Genomic DNA, 22924 nt, shown 5'->3' with positions numbered 1-22924 from the left:
TACAGATAGCAGCTGTCTGTACTAGCAACAGCACTAGGAAAGATATGACACATCATTATCAAGAACCATGCAACAAAAATCCCAATATAGAATGTCCTATAGAATGTCTACCCTGCAAAGCAGATAACAAAAACACTTCCTGATCCTACAAGGAAGTCAAATGTGTAAATTCCTGAGTAATATCTAGAACGGGCTACTAAAAAGAGCTGACAAAACCTAGGGCTACATGATATCTCACCCCAGTCATCAAGTTAGAAACTGGATTACAAAACAGAAACCTATTTTTCTCCATGAGCCTGACCAAGAAAAACCTGCATTCCAAAGCTGAAAACCATTTCAATTCTACATATGAGGTTATATACCAATTTCCATCTTTTAAGATACTATAAATTGACTATGAAGACTTTGACTTTAGAATCTTCAATCCAAACAGAATTAAACATTCATATGCTTAAACTGCAGCAATACAAATCCTCATGCTTCGGTGTTTAAAGCCAGTCACTGTCTGCCAAAGGTTAAAAAAAATTGCTCACAGAGCCACATGCACTTACTTCTGAAGTTCTGAAACTAGCTATTATCAAGAGTACAGCCTGTTAGCCAACAGACATGACTACTCTTGAGCTGTAATTCCCAAGTTCCTTATTCATAGTTACTGAAGAGCAAGTTTGATAGATTTTGTATGTACCTGTATCATGCATTCAAACTGGTACATACAAAGGCCCAGTTCAGCCATGCTTGGTTTAAAGAGTTCTCGTAGTCTGTAATCTTGCATTAATTTAACAAACACACAGAATGCCTCTTCTTCTGGCATCTATATCAAAAATAAAAAAGCACAGTAAAGACTCTGGACAAATACAACAATATATCAGAGTAAAAGCCTGGGAGGATTTAGAGTTGGGGTTTTGTGTGTGTGCATGTGCACACAGTGGAGTGGTATTTTTGGTTGTTGGTTTGTTTTGAGGTTTTTGTTTTGCTTAAGGGATTTACAGCCAAATACTCCAATGAACTTTTGTATATATTAAATTCTAGCAAATAATTTCTAAACTGAAATGGAGGTCTGTAAGCTTTTTATTATATACCCTACCTTTTCATAAACCAAAAACCAATAATACAAAGGCAGCTTTAAGATAATCAAATCAACTGTATATGAGGTGATTCCATGTAATAGAAGTGAAATGAGAAGTTCATTTATTTTTGAAGTATCACTCACCAAAATAGCTCACAACCCTTTAATCCCACTTTAGCTCTGAGAAAAAAAATACATTCTCCCACTCCTGTACAGTATCTTGGCAAATAGAATGACACAAAGTAAGTATCATTTCACCTCCAGACTAAACAGCTGCCCGTGACAACATTGTAACAAAATTATGAAGGAAAACCATTGCAAAAATTCCCAATAAATCACCACAGTATATTATGCATTCTAGCATGGATTTTAAAAGTTCACAAATTTTAATTTTTTTTTTTACCTGCATAAGCAGTAATCCAACTATAAAAGCACTTCCTTGACAGTATCCAACCTCACGATCCACCAAAGAGTAAGCCTGGGAAATAAAGTTAAAATTCTTAACAATTAAAATCTCATTATCACTAAAAAGTAATCATAGCTCATCCTGCTATCTTGTTAATGACTTATTCTTCCTCTCCCCAAATCCAACAAGGGCAGGCATCCTATCCAGAAGTTTTAGTCAGACATTCTAGCTTCTACCTGCTGCTACAAATACTGGTCTCTGAGCACTTACAAAGTTAAAGCTGAGGCACACCTACCAAAAATACAGGCAGTTTTCAACTACAATTCAACAGGAATTTGCCAAAAGAGACCACAGGCATACAAATCTCACAACGTACTACTTTTATAGAACAGACCAGACAATGAAACTAGTTGTCTTCAGAAAAAATATATGTTGCAGTTTTTTACAGATGAATGAAATGTGGTGATCCCCATGCAGATGGCATCTTTGAGAGTTATGGAAATTATTATGATTTGGAAACCTGCCAACTTTTCTGTTGAAACTATGTTCTATGGAAAAGTCTGATCTTCAAAGTTTAACCTCTAGTGAAGACTAAGTAATGCAAGCAATGCTATGTTGGCATTTTCATTTGAATGCCAAATGAACCGGAACAACTGCACATTAGCATGTACCAGCCATTTGCTCCTGCTGCCATGTGCACTTCCTCTTTTTTTCAGAAATACCTACAAACTGAATACTAGTTCTGATTGCCAATGTTCTTGTCTTGGGCAATGCTGTTTACTTTAATTCATGGCACACTTCATTCCATGACAGTATCAGCAGTTAGTCTGTGACTTTGATCTAATGGCAACTTGGTTTTACTTTGTGAGATATTAAAAAACTTACAAGAATGCCATCGAAACTAAAATGGGATTTGTTAAATCATTGCAGTGTCTGTGTTTTAAAAAAAACTTACAACACGTGAATCTGGTGCAAGTTCTCTATATACACAGCAATCCAAGCTAGCACATGTTCTTGCTAGTATATCTTCAAGGGCTGAAATACCAACTCACCTTCATTACGTTGAACAAGACCTCCTGCCCAAGGCTATCTTTTTCTTTGAAAAAATCATGTTCGGGGTATGTTCTAGCAATGTCCCTTCTTATTAATTTTTCACAAGGAGATGTCATTTTTAAAAGCTCTGAATACTGATCCTTAATTGGCATGCTTTGAGCACTGCATAAAAGTTGCCAAACAATTGCTCTGAAGTGATGAGGTATACCTTTTCGAACCAGCTCCTAAGGAACAAAATATCAATTTATATTTCCTGAAAATATTACAAAAAATAAACCTAGAGAAAAATCAAATTCCTCACAATTTCAGAAAAAAATTAACATTACGGCAAAATAGTACTCATGCAGTTTAGAACATGTGGGATTATTAACAAAAGTAAGCAGTCTCTGAATAATTTTTAGTGGCTAAATTAGCTACTGAAAGTAGTCCCTTATCCATGGCAAGCTATGTGAAAAACTGAATAGTCAAGTAATTTTATACAAGAATTTCAGTTAAACAGAATTTAATACAATGTCTATAGTTCATGAAAGATTACTGAAGAAAACTCCCTAGTAATATTTGTAGCAATTGAGATCTAAGAAATCACCAACTAAAAATTACTTCCAAAATTGGTAAATGACAAAAAGTAGAACTAACCATAGCACAGTCAAATACAACAAAAAATTTGCACAGTACAGCTGTCATTTAACAAACTTGACAAGTTGTGTCTAATTTCTCTGGTGTGCCAGTATTTCCAAGCTATCTTTTAAGGAAGTATTTACATGCAGTTTCAGACACTGGACCAAGAAAACATTAAGTTTACACCTACTAAAGCAACTAAATGTATTTTATCTTTTGAAAAAAAAATCTGCTAGGTATTATTATTATACAATTCAAACATGCCCAGATGAGTAGACCTAAGAACCTGTTACTTGTCCTTTAAGAAATCACAAGGACAAGTAGTCTTGATGCTTGATCTGCAAACTGAGAAATAAGTATTATTCAGGAATTTAACAGACTGTCTTGGTGGTATGTTTTGCAACTGGAATCAGTCTGACCTAGAAGATTGTCTCTCCAAGATTATTTCCTTTATGTACCTTAAGAACTTTTTGTACCTTAAGAATACTTGTTATCAAGTATTCTGTCTTCTAAAAGCTAATTTCTTTCATTATTATTTATTCTGAAGCCACAGTAATCTCCTATTCTGCAAAGCTTCCTCTTCTTCCTGTTTGTTCCACACATTTCTCCTACTTCTCCAACATTACAGTTAATAAATGCAACACTGATAACTTTCAAAGATACTCTTGCTTTCAAGTTTTTTCTTAAGCTTGAACTCTGCTGCAGGAGTTTTGCATCACTGACCTCCATTTTCTACTATCCCTAAGTTCTCAATCCATCCTTCTTCAGAACCACCACAGTAATGCCACTCCAGCTATTTCTCCTGCCTACAACACAACACAAAGGGCTTTTTCCTAAAAGATTCCCAACTCTACCAGACAAGAACCCTAACACATCAGCTTTACTTAACTGTCTCTATCTATCCTTTGTCAACAACAGAATTGGACTGTACTTCAGTCATCTAAAGCCTCAAGGGCTACTAATAAAGCAAGAAACTTCTTGCAAATGCCTCATTAATGTACCTGATTGACATAATAATAGAGTTAACATCTCCAACTTTCCTAAAAGGAACAGCAGGAAAACACATCTGCTAGGCATGTCATGTGAACTGAACAGCAGGACTGAAATCATCCTTCATAAACTGCTCCATATTGGATTTCCATCCATGGAAGTGCTCTATAAACAAGAAGCAAGTTCTGAAGTAGATTGAGAGATGTAAAGGATGGAACACATCACCTTTGGAGGAAGGTATAGACACATCTAAAACCTAAAAACTTACCAGATTTCTAATAACCTAAGACCCGCCTTTACAGCCAGGACAAAAAGACACATATGCTGCTACCTATGTACATACTGGCACAATCAGGGAATAGGTGTGCATGCTCTGATATTCCACCATAAATGCAGACTCACAGTTAAGGTTGACTTTCAACAAAAAAATTCTGAAAATTATTTAACAGCAAAGGAAAACTTGGCTAGTTTTCGATATAATATTAGTCAGCAATATGATTAAATATTCTCTGAAAGTTAGTCAAATACTCCTAAAATTGTATTTGGCCAGCTCTAAAAACAAGTGATACTTGTGAAATGTTCAAACAAATTCTAACTAACCAGATCTTCTTATTACCATCTCACTTTTCCTTTCTCTTGCCAGGTTCCTGTGGCCTTCTTTTCATGGCCTTTTGGAACACCTTTCCAGAAACTGCTTTCCCTATGCAAGCAGGAAATCTTTAGTTCATTTTCTTCCTTTATTTCCTCTCTCAAGTCATGTTCTCTCTTCACAACTGCTTCATATAAAAGATACTTTACTTTAGCCCATTGTTCCGCCTTCCCACAACCTATTCATAGACACATTTCAAACTGTTCAAAAGACCCTGACACATTTGTATTCTGCACATAAAACTACCGACTACAGCCAATAAAGAACCAAAGCAGAACAACTCGCCTACTAACAAAAAAAATCCCACACTGCTGTGCTTGCTGCCACTAAAACATGGATATGTTCAAATGCACTAAATGCTTTTCAGTTTGAATTTAAAGTGTAATTGAGCTCCACTTCTGTACATGACCACAACTAACCCAGACTGGACACACTGCTCAAAATTCATCCAATACATCCAGAATTTAGAAACTATGTGTTCTTCTGCCTAAGGCCATCTCTGGGATCAACATACTTGGCAAGCACAAAAACCTAAATTCATTGCAGCCTTTGAGTAGAATTAATTATTAAGAATGCTTTAAAAAGTGAGCTGCTCAGGATATAGCAGCATAGCATACATATACATAATCATAGCATCAAGCTATCAGATGCCCTTAAGTTGATTTTCAGTAATTCCATTTTTGGAAACATAAAGCTAATCATCCCTGTACTCATGGAAATCTCTCATCAGAGGTAAACTGAAAGCTTTAGTATTCAAGATACAGTAAATGCATCTGGTTTTCAGCTGGGCGACAGGACATAGGAAGGTTACAAAGGAAGCACTAAGGCTTAGGAATGGAAAGATTAAACTGGAAGTTTGTATTACATATTTATTTTAAAATAATAAGCCCATCACAAAGATAAAACAGTATCACTTTTATCACATTAAAAATATATCCAAAAAACAGTTTCCAGCTTCTACCTTAACTTGCTTTTCTTTCTTCTTCCGTACATCTTCCCATTCATTCACAATCCTTCCCCACAGGATCCATGAGTCTTCTTCAAGATGGCTGAGATTGCTAGAAGCTGATGAACTAGATACAAGAGAAGATCCACTATTTCTTCTTGACCCATTTACTGATCGTAAGGATTTGCTATCTGTTTCCAAGAGTCTGCAAAGAAAGCACATAAAAAACAAACACAAGTTCTTCTAATCAAAGGATCACACTACTAATTGTTTTCTTGACAAAGAACACACACAGAGGTTCAGTGAAACAATTTTACCAGCATGGATTTGGACTAAATGTGTAAAGAACTGTTCAACGTTACTGCTTTCTCTTGAGATCGCAAGTAAATCTGCATACAGAACAGTTCACACTGCAGCATTTTAAGAAACAGATAAAAATGTCACCCACAGCTGTCATGCATCAGACTGACAAAGAAAACCTAAGGAAGTCAAATATCCTCAATGATAACATGAAATGTCAAAAAACTTTTAAAAAAATATAGTCATTTAAAAGACAAAAAATTGGCCTCCTGGAAGTCTAGCTGATTACACTTTTTTAAAATTGACAGTGTAAATAAAGACAGAACAATTAAAACCTCTGAAGTAATTTTAGAACAACTGACATTTGCTGACAAATGTTCACAAATCTATTCAGTGTTTTATAAATGCACAGGAGAAGTCCCAGACCTACAGACCAAGCGAGGCAACAGAAGTGATCGGTAGAGCTAATGAATGTGTAATTAAAGTGAGGAGTTCAAACGTGAGAACCTCTGGGGTTATCCAGCAGCAAAGCATAAACAAAGATGTGTTAAGTGCTAGACAAGTTCCTGAGGAGACTTCCCTGCGAGCTGGCTGCTGTGGCCATGGACTTGGCAAAAAGGCAATGCTTTGTTGATCCTCAGCTAATATTGAGGCCCATAAGCAGGGAAAACTTTTTTAGACCTAGGGCTAGGTAAGAGCAACAATCCAGACTAACTTCAAAGTGTTTCGCTATACCAAGAGTTTAATTTGTGCTTTAACTTCTAAGAATTCCCACATCAGTACGTCAGTCATGTGGTTGAATAATTTCTCAAAAATTAGTATGAAAGTTAATCCCACAGCATTTCAGCAAGGTCAGGTTGTTTTAGATAATAAACAAATTATAACCCAAGGTATATTATATCTGAGGTGGTATGGAAATCTCAGCATACCTACAATTTTTAAGCTCTCCACTATAATAAAGATATTTATACTAGCTTTCCCTGCTCCCAGCTTTCACCTGCTGATGTTTATGAAAGTAAGGGAAAAAGTAATTTAACTCCTGGAGACAAATAGTACAGATTCTGCAGGAGTATTTTGTTTGGAAAAGAGTTAAATAGCAATACCTCAGGGAAAAAAAAAAAAAGGAAGAAAGCCTTTTCAAGACAAATTTTAATTCGGAATTTTATTTTTAAAAACAAAAAATTCAAATAATTTTCCATTTATTAATGGAATGCATAAAATCTAGTTTTGAAGAAAATACTTTAAAAATCTACTTCAAATGTTTAGAAACCTGGGTTATACTGATCCATAATGAAAAATTAGTTTGAAACTCCTTCTCTCAATCCAAGACAATGCCTAAAGTCCAAATTCAAAGAAATCACAGAGAAAAAAAGATAGAATAAACATTAAGATTACAAAAACAAGGTTCTAATGAGACACTTCCAGTTTCCACAGGTTTCTGTAGAAGTTATACTAAGTTTCTGTAATTTGACCTTACCTGGCTAAACTCATTGTCCTTAGATCTGAAAACAGGAAGTTCTATTCACAGTAAGTCGCAAGTTCTGTGACGTTTAGCCACAGTTTTCTTTCATTTAAAACTTTATAAATGATTTACTAATGCCAAACAGTTACAACAGGACTCTGGACTGAGCTTCCTCTTTATTTTGTGGGGACTTTCATTATAATTAGATTACAGAATGCTACAAGACATAGCCTGAAACGATTTGAGTTCTTCTCTTTTCTGTTACCTAATTCATATTCTCCTTCTGACATAAAAGACTACAAAAAACCCAAAACCTTTACAAACATCCACAGCAGCAGTTCTTCCAGCAAGCAGAAAGAAAGGTTCCCTGTGAACAGAGTACAATTGTCAACAAAGTGCCACTGTGCTAAACTGCAGATGCAAACTGTTCTGAAGCTACAGTGCAGCCAGCATAAGCATCGAATTTCAGTATTAAAGGGCAGTATCTCACCAGCAAAGATACACTTGATAGGGTAGCCTCTAAACAGAATTCACACACAAGAATAATGTGGGAATAATAACATGTCTGGCTAAAATGAAATAATACCAGACAAGATTGGCTAGTTTATTCACTAAATGAAGAAAGCCGATTTGAGACAGAAAGCCCAAGCTCACGTTCTTCTTGCAACAAGCCAGGTAGTCTGACTGCAGGCCTTAACGAGAAGACTCTAGATGTAAAGACATTACATTTCAACATAGATAAGCAGTCCAAAGAACAGTTTACTTTTCAAATACAAGCTAGCTGTTTTGTCATGAACAGACTAGAAAGCCTCAGATTAAATGCAAATTAGCTTTCTTCAAAGTGCTATTTAACTATTTTTTTGCTTCTTTTGATAATTTTTAATTTGCACAGCAAAAATTACATGGAGTTCATCTTCGAAGACAAGGAAGAGCGTACAAGGTGGTTCTAGAAGCTTCCTTCTATTGTCAAAATCTGGACAGATGTATCAAATTCCCTTCAAATTCTGCCGCTATCAGGCTGCAGAATGTAGACATGAGAGAAGACATGCCAGGTGACACACAAGCATTACCTCTTCTCCAGTTACTCTCTTCCTCCACTGGAAGTTACTACCCTCAGAAGTGACTCAGCCGAAAAAATAAACAAATAAACAGACCAACAAAAACAAAACCCCAAGCCAAACAACCCCTCCCAACCAAGAATAAGAATAATACTATTAAAAAGGCACCAAACCACACACAAAAAATACTGCCAAAAAAAACCACAAAAAAAAAATCACCAAAGAGCAACCCCCTCTCCCCAAACCCACCAAATAAAAAAGAAAAATAAACCCAACAAAAAAACCGCACAAAACAAAACAAACAAAAAAGCCAACAAAAACCACACAAAAAACCCACCCAACCCAATCAAAGATAGAGTACCTCAACTGCCTCAATGCAAAGGCCAGCACACTCACAGAAGCTGGAACAGAAGCTAGTTTGACCTAAATTATCAAACCTTGCACTTCACTACAGCTCAGGGATAGCCATCTCCTGTAGGTAACAAAGCCCTGCAGCTACCTGCCAAGTCTGAAAATCTATTTGGAGCTGAAGTTGTTTACAGCCAACCTCTCAAAAACTACTGAAACATACTTTTCAAATACAACCAGATTTTGCAAAAGGACAGATGACTTAGGAGTCCTACCTCAAAAGTGCAAAAATGAGTATGGCTTCTGGAAATTCAGCATTAAGAAATTATACAGTCCAATTTAATTTCTTAGTGATATTGTGAATTTGCATCACTGTGCACATCAAGAGCAACTGAACCACCTGAAACTTGCATCTTGAATTGTACATGGGGCAGATAAATAGGCACCCATGGAAAGTTTATCATGAAAACTGTTATTTACTAAACATAAAAAGGCAAGATGAACAGAAAATATCTGATTAGGAATGTACTTTTAATTAATTTAAGATACTGTGCATGCAGCACCACTAGTGGAACAGCAAGAAGGTGGCTGAACAGGGTTCTATCTCCGTACATAGCAGACTATTAGCTGAAACAAGAACTGGATAAAAGTGGAATAAAAACTGAGAAATATTTAAGATTTCAAGAAATTCATAGAAATTATAGCTATAATCTTAGAAGGTAAGAAAGTTATACACAAGTCTCATCCCTGAGATGCTCTACTTTAAATTGCATACTAAAAATCACAGTGTAATTTCTTACTATTAGAGGCAGCTATAAACACTCCTGTAAAACTGTAAGAGAAAATCACCTTTTAGAGTTCCACAAAAACATAACTTGTAAAATACAGCACAAAAATACAAATTCTTAAACCTCTGGGCTTTCAAATTGAAGTGTTGTGCCATGAAGTTTTAACTAATTCCCTTTTAACAGCCTCTATGCTACAACTGCAATAAACCAATTTTAGTCTCATTATCGTACTTTAAAGAGCAAAGTTTTCCATTCACCTGTTCTGTTCCTCAAGTTTAGCAAGTAATTCCAAGTCGTCTGGGCTCAGCTGTGTTGGTGAGGATGGTGACAGGGCAGGTGTGGACAGAGTGGTGGAGGGGGATGTGGTGTGCAGGGAGGCAGATGGACTCGCCACCTGGCTGGCCATTTGACTGACGGTGTGCGATACCGTGTTCTTCACCCATGAGAGAGTGGAGCTCAGCTTGCCTGCAACCTTGTCTGTCGCCACCTGTATTGACAAAAAGAAGAAGATGCAAAAGTTGTCCTTTTTAAACTCCTTTTTTCCAGCAAACCTGCTGCATGGAACAAAGGAAAAAATATACAGTATGCACAAAGCAACACTGAAATTATTCATTTCTCCAGGACCCCAAGGCTGTCAGAAGTTAACACAAGCATCACCAGCAATACAGTATTATAGAAGTAACATGCAAGTATGTTGCTAATCCACAAAGACAAACCCCGAGAAACTCCTGATGTATACTCACAGAGCTCATCTCTGCAGTACAGAAATACCACAGGATCCAGGATCAGCTCCGACTTCCCATTATAAAAATAAATAGAAATAAAAGCTTATTTTAAAACATCTTGATAAACTAAAATAATGGCACAGAAACTATAGAAATATAGATACAGAAACGATCAACTACTTTACTGATAGACACTGAAGCAGAATATCAGTGTAACCCCCCCAGACCATCCACTGCTCACCTTCACTAATCCCTATAGTGCAGGACAGAAGAGCAGGGGCACCATATTTCTTATTTATGTCAACACAAAGCATCCTCCAGCACTGTCAGTGTACAGAAAACAGTCACAAAGAAGCTATGCCCATGAGTCTACAACAGCTGGAAGTCTCACAGTAAGGCATCACACTCTTTTCTTTCCCCACTTTCTCTTCAGGTCACTCCTACACCAAGCGTCCTTCATCCCCAGTCCCACTGCCAGTGCCTGGACAGACCCCAGGGTTTTGGGGAAAAAGCAAGAGGTGCTGTTAGAGTAAGAGAAGCACTGGGCTCGGGAAAGCAAAGGTTAACTGGTGCTGATCATTATCTGCTGCTAGTTCTTGACCAGGGCTATGGAAAGAAGAGCAGCTGTTGGGGGCATCTTCCAGTGAACCCCTCACTAGAGCTTCCCTTCAGCATCTGAAAATATATAGGCTTTGATATACAGTAATTCAGAGTTTAATCCTTCCCCAGCCCAACTCAGAGGAAATCCAGATGTACCAGAGGAAGAGGTAGCTGCCTAGCAAATGTTAAATCTTCACAAAACCAAGGCTGAAGAGGAACTTCTGAAGTAGTGCTGCTGGTAACTATTTATTTTGAACTTTGCTGATTTCCTCAAAACACTGAATTACGCAATGCCACAAACAATTCTGCAGTACAGCCTATAAAAAATTACTAAGATACTAAAGACTGAGATACAGGGGGAAAAAATCCCTTCCCAAGATCCTCCAACAGAATCTAATTAAAGCAAAGTTTCAACTGAAATAAAAAACTCCATCTCATCACACAGCACATTTATCTGAAGCACAATATAAAGACTGACTGATTGCTGAAACAGGAGCTTTTATTTGGATACAATGCTACAAAGAACTTTCTTGTCAATCAAATCCAGCAGTATTTTATTTTCACTTCATAGCAAAAAGAAGACACACACACAACACAGGCCAAACCCAAACAAGTGGTACTCAACCTTCCCACTTATTCTCCAACACCAACACAACAAAACAAACAAACACCTAAGAGCTCCCCCAGAAGACTAGAAGTTTCCAATTTCCATATGCTTAGCATTCACTCTGAAAATATTATTAAATTTTGCTAAAAGTCTTCAGAGGCAGGGATGCAAACCACAGGTGGGAATAGTAAGATACCAACATAAGCATCAGAAAGGTTCCAGCTGGTTCTTGTCACTGTTGGACAGCAAAAGTCAGATACATAAAAAGAAGAAAACAGGAAAAAGAAAAAAAAACTCACAACAACCCAAAATACAAAAATCTCAACACACATATTTTAAATATAATTTTGGAAAAAAAATGCTTCCAACACTAGCATTTGACACCATCCTTTATAAAAGAAAAGAATGAAAATTACTAGAGGTTTCAAAATTCTAAGTTTAATACGTGTATTAATATTTCACACAGTCTATATCCTTTATTCACTATTGCTATGAAAGGATAAATTACTGCTGTTTCACTTTGAATAAAATCACATTATAATGAAGGTAACTCATACATCTCACTTAAGACTGATTATTTTCTCAAAGGCTTTAAACTGCTTAAAATATCACAAGTAATGCAACTATTCCAAAAATAAATGCTGGCAGAAACAGGGCCAATCTTAATACAGTAAAAATTACTGCCATACGCAGCAGGCTTTAGGAGTCACCCACTCTAAGAATCTTAGGTATAAGGATTAGAAAAGCAATGATTTTGAGTAATATCCTATGTGGTGCAAACAGGAAGAAAAAACATACATTCAGTGTTTATCTTTACACAAAGTTAAATAACTGGGAAGACTTAAGGCATAAAACAAAATTCAAGGTCAATCTGGCTTATAAATGACGAGGCTTACACTGTACAGTAAGAGAGCTGAAGGGGGGATGGTGTAGCAACAGAAATCAAGAATCTTGCTAATATTCATTCACCAACATACCACTGGGCATTAAAAAAAATAACTCAAAAGTGTGAAGAAGACAATTATGTGAAGAATATCAAAAAGTATGGTCAAGAAAACCATGCAAGACAGCAGTTAAGTCACACAAAACAATGTGCCTAACAATATTGTTTCTCAGGGCAGCTCAGAGGTGTATTAGAATGTATTAGAAAATTAGTACCCCAAAACTATTTCTAGCCAGCTATCTGAAAACATTGACACACAGAACAGGCAAAGCGCACAAGTGCCAAAAGCAAGTGTTTGAACATCAAAAGGCTCACAGCCAAATTTGCATCAAAAACACATGAAGAATTTGTTTGGGGGAAAAAAGTTATGGCAGTCACCTAGGGCCAACCAAAATTAAGAAAACACAATTCTGATCTAACAGCTAACTAGTCACACCTACATCCTTTTTGCCAGGCTTTTCCAGGTTTCCTAAATATGTAAAGCCAGCTCTCTTAGCTTGTCAGCATCAGTGAAGACTCCTGAACCATGACATAGAGGTATTTAGCTATGTTATCATCATCCATTTCCCTAAACAGGATACAGTAACAGGATTTTTCATATTTCATCATTTCACCTATCTTAATTTCAAAATGTATAACAGTGGCAGAAGATTTCAGTTAATCTTTGAAAAGTGATTTAAAACCTTCTAGAAAACAGGTCACTGAAATTTGAAAATGAGAAAACCTTGGGCTGTATCCCAAAACACCTGATCTGAATAAATGCATACTTCATTAATAAAGAAGATTCTATATTTTTTTATATCTATGGCTCTAGTAAACTGACTGCAGAACTCCATATGCATCAGAACACTAATTGTCAAATAAGTCATATGCAGTTTTTAGCATTTCTTTCCTCTTTGTGATTTTACTCTAATCTGAGAAGTTGCTGAAAATTTATGTTTTGATGAGAAGTGAAAGTAAAATACTCTGACTTGGAATTACAATGTCCAGAAAGTCAATTATAAAATACCAGGATTTTTGAAAGTGAGTATATATTGTCATTAGTAATTTTAGAGATTTGGTTTTGATTGTTTCTTTTAAGTATGTATTTTCTTTTGGTTCCCTTTAAATACTAACATGCTTATAAAACTCAGTCTAAACTGTAATAGAAAATCACTGGCAACAAAGTAAATTATTTTGATGGTAGTTATTAGTAATGTTGATTCTCTTCAGGAAAGCATAGAAATAGCAACTACATTTGTTGAGCTGATTCTAGTGATGTGGAAAACATGGAATAGCAATATTAACAAGCAAAGGTCTAATTAATTAATTAATTTACCAAATTTAAGCTGCAAATCTATAGTTTGGTTTAATTATTTTTTCCTCCTGTAAAGAGCAATGCACCAGAATCCCTATGGACACACTGAGTATACCTGCCTTTTCAACTCTTTAGCCTCCTCTTAACAAAGACTGAAAATCCCTGCTATGTCACCACTTTCCAATCCCATGTACACCATTTCAACCAACAGCACAGCTGTACTTGGCTATCACTAAACCACCACTGTTGTGTCCCACCTTTCTGCTGACAACCCCTGCAATAAGAGATCTGTCACACATCAATGTGTACACACAGCACACAAGCGATTCCTACTGACTCTCAGGAGATCTGCACCTCTCCTCTGACAGAACAAAGGTTTCATTCTAGCCCTGACAGAGAAACTGGGGCTCCCCCAGTTACAAACCACAGTGACAGCACTGAGAATACATTTACTGTGAATGACAGCAGATAATTTCACTGGGCATCACCAGCTCCAGCAAACACAGGAAAATCTGTGTGAACATTTGGTTTAACCTCCCTTCTTTAGGGATGTGACTTTGCTTAACACAATATTCTGGAAAGACTCAAGAGAACAAGTCTCATTAAACCTTTAATCTTTGGGTTTTTTGGACAGTGTCCTCAAGGCTTTCCTAAATAAGTATTTCTTTAAAAACTTTGTTGTTATTATTTTAACAGGTACATCTGCAGGCCTGAAGCAGTATCTGCCTACAAGAAGGATGCTCTGCTCTTCAGTTACAAAGTGTCCTTCCCTTTGCTACTCTTCATTGCTGTGGAAAAGAAATTGTGGCGGGCTGTTTGTAGCAGTAACAAGGGCAGCCAGACACACCACAGCACCTCTCCTATGATCTTAGCTAGGACACAGTGGTAAATCCAGCTACACGTGAGACAGGACTTTTGCCCCCGCCCTCTCATCTCTGCTACTGCCCCCTCACTGCTGGAGCCCTCCTGCTCTCAAAGCTGCTCCAGCCCAGCGCTTCCCGGCCAAGCAGCGCATACAGAGCGTGAGCCCAGACTGTTCCTGAGTCCCAACACTTCCCAGACCTAGGAGAGCTCTCCACACCCACTCAGCTAACCAGCCCAGGCTGGAAGTTCCCAGTGAACAGAATTCTTTGCTCAACTCAGCTCAGCCAGTTTTTCAACTCTACAAAGAGAATTGGTTTCCTTGTTATTCTCAACATTTTTTTGGATGCTGAAATCCAAGTTACCTTTAAAGAAGAGTACAAAAGGTAACCTACATTGACTGCGATGCCACACCATCAGGATGCTCAAGCCATTTCAAATTATTATTGATGTGTGATCAAAAATAGACTTAATCGATTTTTAAAATGTGCTTTTTCTCTGGAGGGTGATCAGTCAAGAACCTGCCAATTTATCCAAGATTTTGAACACAAATCCCACTTCTAGCTCACTCCTGGGACACCAGCCCCCCTTCCACTGAAGATGGCTAGGTCTGGAGATAAACAGGCAGGGGCACATCTTCCTTACCCTGCACAGGACACATGGAACTGAGCAGGCATCTCCCAGCTCCAAAGCAGGCACACTCATTCAGGCTCCCAGTCCCATTAACCACTCCCAGCTTGCCAATGAACCCAGAGCACAGGAACCATTCATTGGCATCTGCCTGCCTGAGATCATGCAGATACCTCCTAAAGAAATGTGTGAGTTTTGAGTTTGAACATATTGATCTTTAAAAAGATGAGGGGGCACAAAACTTAATTATCAAAGACTTTGTATTCTTTCATTAAGAAAACTGAACTACCAGCAATTCTCAGCCACCTGATGAGCCAATCAGGCAAGACACAGATCTGTCTGCTACATCCTCTGAGCTATTGCAAAGACAATAAATGTTTATATTGATACTAAACACAGATGCATGATATGTAGCATATATATATATATTCCAACTGAAATATATAAAATTCAGTATCTCAACTTTATGTCTAGTATGATGATTACAAGGCTTTATTTCCAAGAGAACTACAATACTGTGTTTAGTTTTCCAAATTACTCAAAGGAATACTGCAATGAGGCTGCACATAAAATATTTTAAGTAAGGCCAGTTACAGGTAGACTGCAACATTCCACACTAAATACAAATGTATAAACCTCTTTCCCTGGGAATACTCAGGTCATCTTACAGAAGGCCTAATTATGTTAGCAGTCTGTGTATTTGCATTTGCCAGACAAAATCTGTTTTTCTTAAAAAAATATATTTAGATTTCTTTTAAAAAGGTATTTCACTGTACTCGTTGAATTTGCTTACTAAGTTTTTCCTGCATTTCCCCAAGGAACATTTGTATCAAAGAATTATATCTTGCTCTCTTGATTACTCAAAAGATTATAGATATCTTGAAACACTGTCTCAACTATTTTTCATACCATATGACAAAGTAAAAATAACTGCAAGCCTTACACAAACACTGCTGTATGTATAATTTGTTTTCCACCATTTCTTCTCTTCATGAAAAGAGAAAGAAACAGGAACTTCCAGAATACAGGAAGTAATCTCCATATTACTCTACATATAAAAAAAAGTCTGACATAATTGGGTCTGAAATTGTATATGTGGTTTTCTAGCTAGTTTTATAGCATTCCATAGAGCCAGTCTCTTTCCTGCTTCAAAGCTAATACCATTCTAATATCTGTAGAACAAATTAAACCAACTCAGTCAATGACACATGTAGGAGGTGAGTCAGCCTGCTGTAATGCTCCCTGACAAGCTAAAATCCAAATTCAGGGCTCAAACGTAGCTTCACTATAAACTTCATTTGGGTCTTTTATACGAAAAATTCATGTAACTGATTTCTACCAAAGCATGAGTGAGAAGTCTTCACTTACCCTCATATTCCTGATTTTTCTTGTAAAATAACCTGACAGTAGTCAGGAATATCATGGCTAACATTCCCTAGCTTCTATTTCACTTGATACACACTAGCTCTCAAAGTCCTTCTGAGACAAAAAAATAAAGCAGTCTAGCATTTTAGATTGTATAAAATTTAGGCTTTCAAAGCTTTGTGCAGCATTATTTTTTAAAACTCATCATCTGACTAACATGTCATGGGGTTTTGATGGTCCCAGAGAAACTTGAAGTGGCCAGTTCACATGTACAGCAAATATATGAAGTGTTTTAAAGAGGAACTTCATTAGCAATGTTGCAGCAACCCACTAAAGGTTGAAACCATCGCTCAAAGTCATATGAGTAACATTTCCATCACTCACCAAATTGTACTAAATTTCATTTCTTTCCAAGAACAATTCCAGGTTTTTAATTCCCTCTGCAGTCCAGTATGGTTTACAGTCTGTCAGGCACTGTCCCAGTGTGCTGAGAAGACAAACCACATTGCTTTTGCTGACACTATCTTCTGCTCATCTAGAGATGGTCCTTCATCAGAAAAAGTTTCACGTCTTACACAGGAATGTAACAACCTTCAAGAAACTGAGGCCTTCTTTCAAAGGAAAAGAATTAGATACAGTGCTTTTGTGCAAAAGATGGCTGAGAGCTCCTCAGAGCTGCAAGAGAAAATACTGATGGACTACACTAAAACCTTTAACAGAAAACTTCCTTTGTTCTCTTAGACCTCAGTCCGGAAAATTTCTTTGTATTTGATGTTCAGCATGTCAATGGCACACACATATACTTGAAGGACCATCCCCTTGGCTAACAAAACAGAGGGAACAATCAGATTAATCAGCTAAAATAAAATCAACCATGTCAAGTATTTTTATGCAATAGATTGGAAGATTTAAGGGTTTTGTCTTTTCAGTAAAATACAACTCAATTATTTAACTTAAGTTCAAGTATTATCGGGCACTTATGAAAGAGTAACACACTCTGAAGCAGACATGTTTATAATTTTAACTCCTTTCTATAGATTTTACTTTCCTACTCATTCCCCTAAGCCTAGCTTCCTCCTGGAAAGGGGACAGGTCTAGCATCTACACTACATTAGAACAAAAATAAACAAAAGCACACAAATGCAGATACATTTACTAAAAGCTTTAGGTCCATATCTTAGAAATAAGAAACAATTGAGTCCTATTTTTAAACATTCATTGATCCTCAATCAAAATCAATCTTTTTAACACAACTCTTCATTTAAAAAGGATACAAAATTTACAGGCAGTTAAATTGGTAAGTTTAAAAGGCTTTAGTACCTGACACATGAAAACATACCATTCCATGCAACTTTGTTTACGTACTAGCAGCTCAAGAATTTTTTAGGTCTAATTCTCCTTTTTACAGAGACCAGATTAATTTATGTCACAATGTGCAGGTTAGAACCAAAATGCTCACCTCTCATTTACTAAGCTGTTCCTAAGAGGTGTATGAAATGAAACTTATGGAGAAACCAAAGGACGCAAGCATGTCCCTCATGCTATATGATAACACTTAAAACTTTATCAATTACTTCCTAGAAGTAAAAAAAAAAAAAACATGACAAATGTTGGTGAGACCCTCACCTTCAGGATATTCCTCTCCTACAAATGATCAGCTAAAAGGCCAACTTTCTATCAGTTACACTCACAAGTGAAACAGTTTGTAAATGACTGACTGGTAACCAGCCTTTCTTGTGGAGAACTACAACTCATTGCAACCTGAAGCTGCTTACAGAGAAGAAATAAATGTAAAAATTTCAGCAGAGAGAAACATAACTAATTAGTAATTTCCACATAGGAAAGGTGTCCAAGCTACCCAGTAAATAGAGCAGATATAAACACAGCTCTAAACATCAATAGTCAATTCTTTTAAAACAATCCATGCCAACATCTGTGGTCCTGTAGAAATATTCCATTTTGCCCACTAATTTACTTACCATAGCCATGACTTGCCTTCACAAGCACAGCATAACTGGAAGCAGTGTATTTTCGTGCTGCAGAAGGGTCTTGCTCCATGCTAGTCAAGTCTGTAATAGTGCTCCAGAAGCCTTCTCTGAGCACATCACAGAGAAATCTAATTGTCCTTAGATATTTAATAAAGAAAAGGGAAATGGCTCTTCAGAGAAATGATGTATCTGCTCATCATCAAATGAAGGCAGTTATGTTCTGATTAGTTGGCCACTGACTTCTGCACTTTTATTTAGAAATAAGGGCCTGTTTCAAAACAGCCTACTAGGGGAAGAATGCAAAGGAGATCAATGAAACACAGATGCTTTTTTTTGTGAGTATGACACCAAAAAGTTCATGTAAAAATCCCAAGTCCACTTTAACATAATGTGTCTTACTATGGAATTTAAACTTGCTTTTGTAATCTTGTCTTTAGAAAGAATTGTGATCAGTCTTTCTCCAAAGGGCTAGGAAATACTAAGATTTCAGCCAAAGCCATAAAGTTCCACCAGTAATGCATTCTAATGGAGGAAAAAAATTACTTTGCTCAAAGAATACTGAGTTTTAACTCTGCTGTTTCAGGCAGCACAGAAGTTGGAATTTCTTTTTACTATGCCTGGAAGTAGTTAACTGCTTGAGCAACATATAATCAAGAAGAATGCATGGAAAGTGAGAGACATCAAACTAACTTCTCCACAATAGTTATGTCAACAGTACATGTTCAAAACTTTAGGTTTTGGCTAACTAATAATTTTTCACAACAATTTTAAGTGACATTTGATAGTTTTAGCCTTCTATAACAAAAGTTAACAGCAAGCTTTTCTAACAACTTCTTAGCTATAAGTGCATGGTTAATTTATGGCAACAACAATCCACTACTGAAAGACTGACCTGTCTGCCAGCCTGATGAAAACAATGAAAAAAAATGCAGTTAATGCAGTACAAGATACTGATAAGTCAGAATTCTAAGAACATGTTATGATGTCATCAAACAGGTATTTAATGCTATGCTAAGAATCACTAAGATTTAGTCATGACAATAGGCCACAAGAAAACTCAGGAGTTTGGGAAAATCAACAGCTTACCATATGGCAGAACACATTAACACAGCCTACTACCAAAATACTAAGTTTGGATTTTTCTTTATTTTTTTTTTAAAGGATTGAACCATAGAAGCAAAAGCAATACTGGTCAGAAAAGATGATAAAGTAACATAACCCATGAGAGACAGGTAAAGTTTGTTCAGGCAAAAGAACAAAATTATATTTGATGATGGCTTTTGGCTGCTTTCCAAGTTGGAAATTAGGACAAAATAGGTGTCCACAGTCATTCTATCACACCACCATAGTTCTTGTCCAGAATAAAAACCCACCTTACTATTTTACTTCAACCCCAAATATACAACCACCTTGCTGGGACTGGGGAGGATCACTTCTACAGACAACTAGCAAACAAAGTTGACAGTCAAGCTGTCAACATCACCCTTGTCATCATGACTGAAAGGACATCCATTGCCTGAATCCTAGAGCAGGCTCAAGACTTCTTCCTAGGCTGTCTGCAAAACACCACTTGGTGGCTAAACTGAACAGTTTCCAGAGTTCTCAGAAGTTAGACAACATTAAGAGTAATTACAGAAAAGAGACAATTCACTAGATCACTTCTTGCTCCTCTGAGCAGAGGTTTCTGTACACACACATAGGACAAAAACACATCACAACTGTGTGTAAAATGAGCAGAGGCAGAGCAGGCCCAGGCACTATCCATTACCAACTACCCATTTCTTGCAACTACCACTTGCTGGAGAGGGAAAGGATGTACCGCAATGCACAGACACTTGAGCAGAGATCCCTACAATGAAAGCAAGACAGTACTCCAAATTTAAAGGAATCCAAACATTGACAACACATGATGTTGAGTGTCACAAACACAGAAGGCACAAGGCTTGAATTCAGCATGCTATCTATAAACGTCAGTCACATATTCAAGAACTCAGGGAACACATTTAATAACTCAAAATTACATATTGCTGTAATACTTACTATTTGCCTTTTCTAAAACTATTACTGTTTTAATTTGGTCTAGAAAAAAGAATTATTTAAGAGACTATAACCAAGGCAAGTGTAGGTTGGTTTAGAAAGCAACATTCATAAACTCAGGGTTAGTTTTTATTGTTTCTTGGATCAACCAGAAAAAAAATTTTTCTTATAAACTATGCACTTGACACTTAAAATTATAGGTAAAATGTCAAATTCTGTCTGTTTCTTAAGCATTAGAATTTCTTTTCTCTACAAGTTAATGAAACTTAAGAGTCAGAAAGGGTAAACAATCTTACAAATGCATACCCCTAACTCAGTTGTTTTTCCCTTTCTAAATTGTGATATTAGAACCTTGAAATAGCAAAGTAAGCATTTCTGTTTTCCAAAATTCACTGATAAAGGATTTGTCTTCCCGTTTTTAAAACTTCTCGGATTACTATCAGTCTTACCCAGAAAATAAACTGACAGTAACTGTTTAGGCACGTCATTTTCTCTATCCCTTCTTCTGCCATCAATCTGGAAGGGCTTTTCTCCTATATCTTCCTTTCAACTACTCCAACCACCTCCTGCTTACTTCTTCAACAGCAATTAAACAAGTGCACAGAAGACAAAGATATGAAGAGCAATTAAAAAAAAAAAAAAACAAAAAACCCAAACAAACCAGCATTACCAAAACAAAATATCCAAGCCACCAGCTGTAGCTCAAGGAGTTCTTAAGCCTCAACCTGTGGGAGTGTAGGAAGAGACATGGGAAGGAAGTAGGGCTGTTCTGTTAAAGCTTTCTTCTCCAAACATCTGTTCCGCTTAAAAGTGCTGTGGGGCTGGATGGACACTCAGTGACAATCACTATAGCTGCTGTCAGCCCACTTGAAAAAATTCAGGCAATGCTGACTCATAATACTGAGTGCTTTCCTCCTGATCATGCCCTCCTTCCACTGGCTGTCTCTATTTTCTCTCCTAATCTTTACTTGAGAAAGAACTTATATCTGTGTATTTCAAAATAAGCCTTAAATCTTTATAAGCATAAATAGAGAGCTGTACAATTGTGATCAAAGCTGACAACTCAAGCTGGGAAAGGGAAAAGAAATAAATAGGCACATTTATACAAAACATTTTAATGCTATCTACCACTAAACCAAAAAGATCCAACTGCCATCTCCTTTAGGCATCTGAAGCAAAGTGAATTGGAAAAAAAAAAAAAATTGAATTTTTTGCAAATACTTTTGGAGATATGTAAAACACATTCAATATTATGTGTCCTTCTGTGTTTCAGTGTCTCCTTTCTGCATTTTTTGTATGTGAAATTTGAAACAGAAAGAGCTATCCTAGACTGATGTGGAATGCAATGGTTTGATACAGACAGCGTTAATGGCAGCTCACGCTGGAAACTGAAAATCGTATAAACCAACTTCTCCTTCGCTACAAAATTGCTTTATCAATGCTGACGATTAGCATGTGTTACATGGAATCACAGCCATAACTGAATAACTAAACCTGGAATATATAACAAGTAGACAGAACATTATTATTGACTGTTTACCCTCATTATATAATCCCGTTCAGGCTGATGCAGCAGGAGTTCTCGCATTTGAAAACTGACAATTATCTCGCTCAAGAATGACAGACCCGCGGGTTCCCGGCTCGGCGTTACGCCGATAAGCCAAGGAGGAACTCGCCCCCTGCAGACAGACCGGCCGGAGGCTCCCCGGGCCGCGGCCCCTCCCGCGGCCGGTGCCTCAGGGCACTTCCAGCGCACCCGCTGCCCACTCGCGTCGCGCCGGGCCGATGCGCGGAGGGGCCGGGACACGCCGGCCCTGCGGCCCCCGAGCCGGGCAGGGCCGCGCAGCGCGGCCTCCCCTCACTCCGCCCGACGCGGCCGCTCCCTGCCCGGCAGCGCCGCCCGCTCCGCCGCCCACCGCGCTAGGAGGGCCCGAGCGGGGGCGGCCGGCGGTGCCCCGACACCGCTCAGCTCGGCCCCGCCGCCGCCCGAGGGGACGGGACGGCGCGGCCGCGATCGCCGTGCCCCGCCCGGGCCCCGCCCCCCCTCGCCCCCCGCGGCGGGGCCGCGCGCCCGGCGCGCCTCACCTTGGGAGCGCTGCCCGCGGCGGTAAGCGGCGGCGCGTGCGGGCATCGGCGTCCGCGCCGCGCCGAGCCCCGCGCGCCGCTCCGCCGGCCCCGGCTCCCGGG

The 22924-nt window shown here is 37.9% G+C and overlaps 1 protein-coding gene across 4 annotated transcripts in view; it reads right to left on the bottom strand.

Moving 5' to 3' along the window:
* EVI5 (ecotropic viral integration site 5) overlaps nucleotides 1-22902 on the bottom strand; it is a 76763-nt gene extending 53861 nt beyond the window's left edge. For 2 of the 4 annotated variants that reach the window (XM_088060244.1, XM_088060245.1), the window contains exons 1-5: nucleotides 9942-10171; nucleotides 5744-5933; nucleotides 2525-2749; nucleotides 1470-1544; nucleotides 686-811 (exon numbers count right to left, since the gene is read on the bottom strand). In XM_088060244.1, coding sequence (XP_087916370.1) covers nucleotides 686-811; nucleotides 1470-1544; nucleotides 2525-2749; nucleotides 5744-5933; nucleotides 9942-10090 — 765 coding nt within the window. In that variant the 5' untranslated portion in view covers nucleotides 10091-10171. Of the gene's footprint in view, nucleotides 1-685; nucleotides 812-1469; nucleotides 1545-2524; nucleotides 2750-5743; nucleotides 5934-9941; nucleotides 10172-10427; nucleotides 10480-22822 lie in introns of those variants that run through there. The other 2 variants (XM_014250833.2, XM_005520976.3) reach the window with 2 other exon arrangements.
* Between the last annotated feature and the right edge of the window lie 22 nt (nucleotides 22903-22924).

Source organism: Pseudopodoces humilis, chromosome 10 (assembly GCF_049639895.1).
Source record: "Pseudopodoces humilis isolate 2021_Gansu_Grassland_sample_001 chromosome 10, ASM4963989v1, whole genome shotgun sequence".
Taxonomy (NCBI): domain Eukaryota; kingdom Metazoa; phylum Chordata; class Aves; order Passeriformes; family Paridae; genus Pseudopodoces; species Pseudopodoces humilis.
Note: the sequence above shows the minus strand (reverse complement) of the source record. Positions and strands in the feature narration are given on the sequence as shown.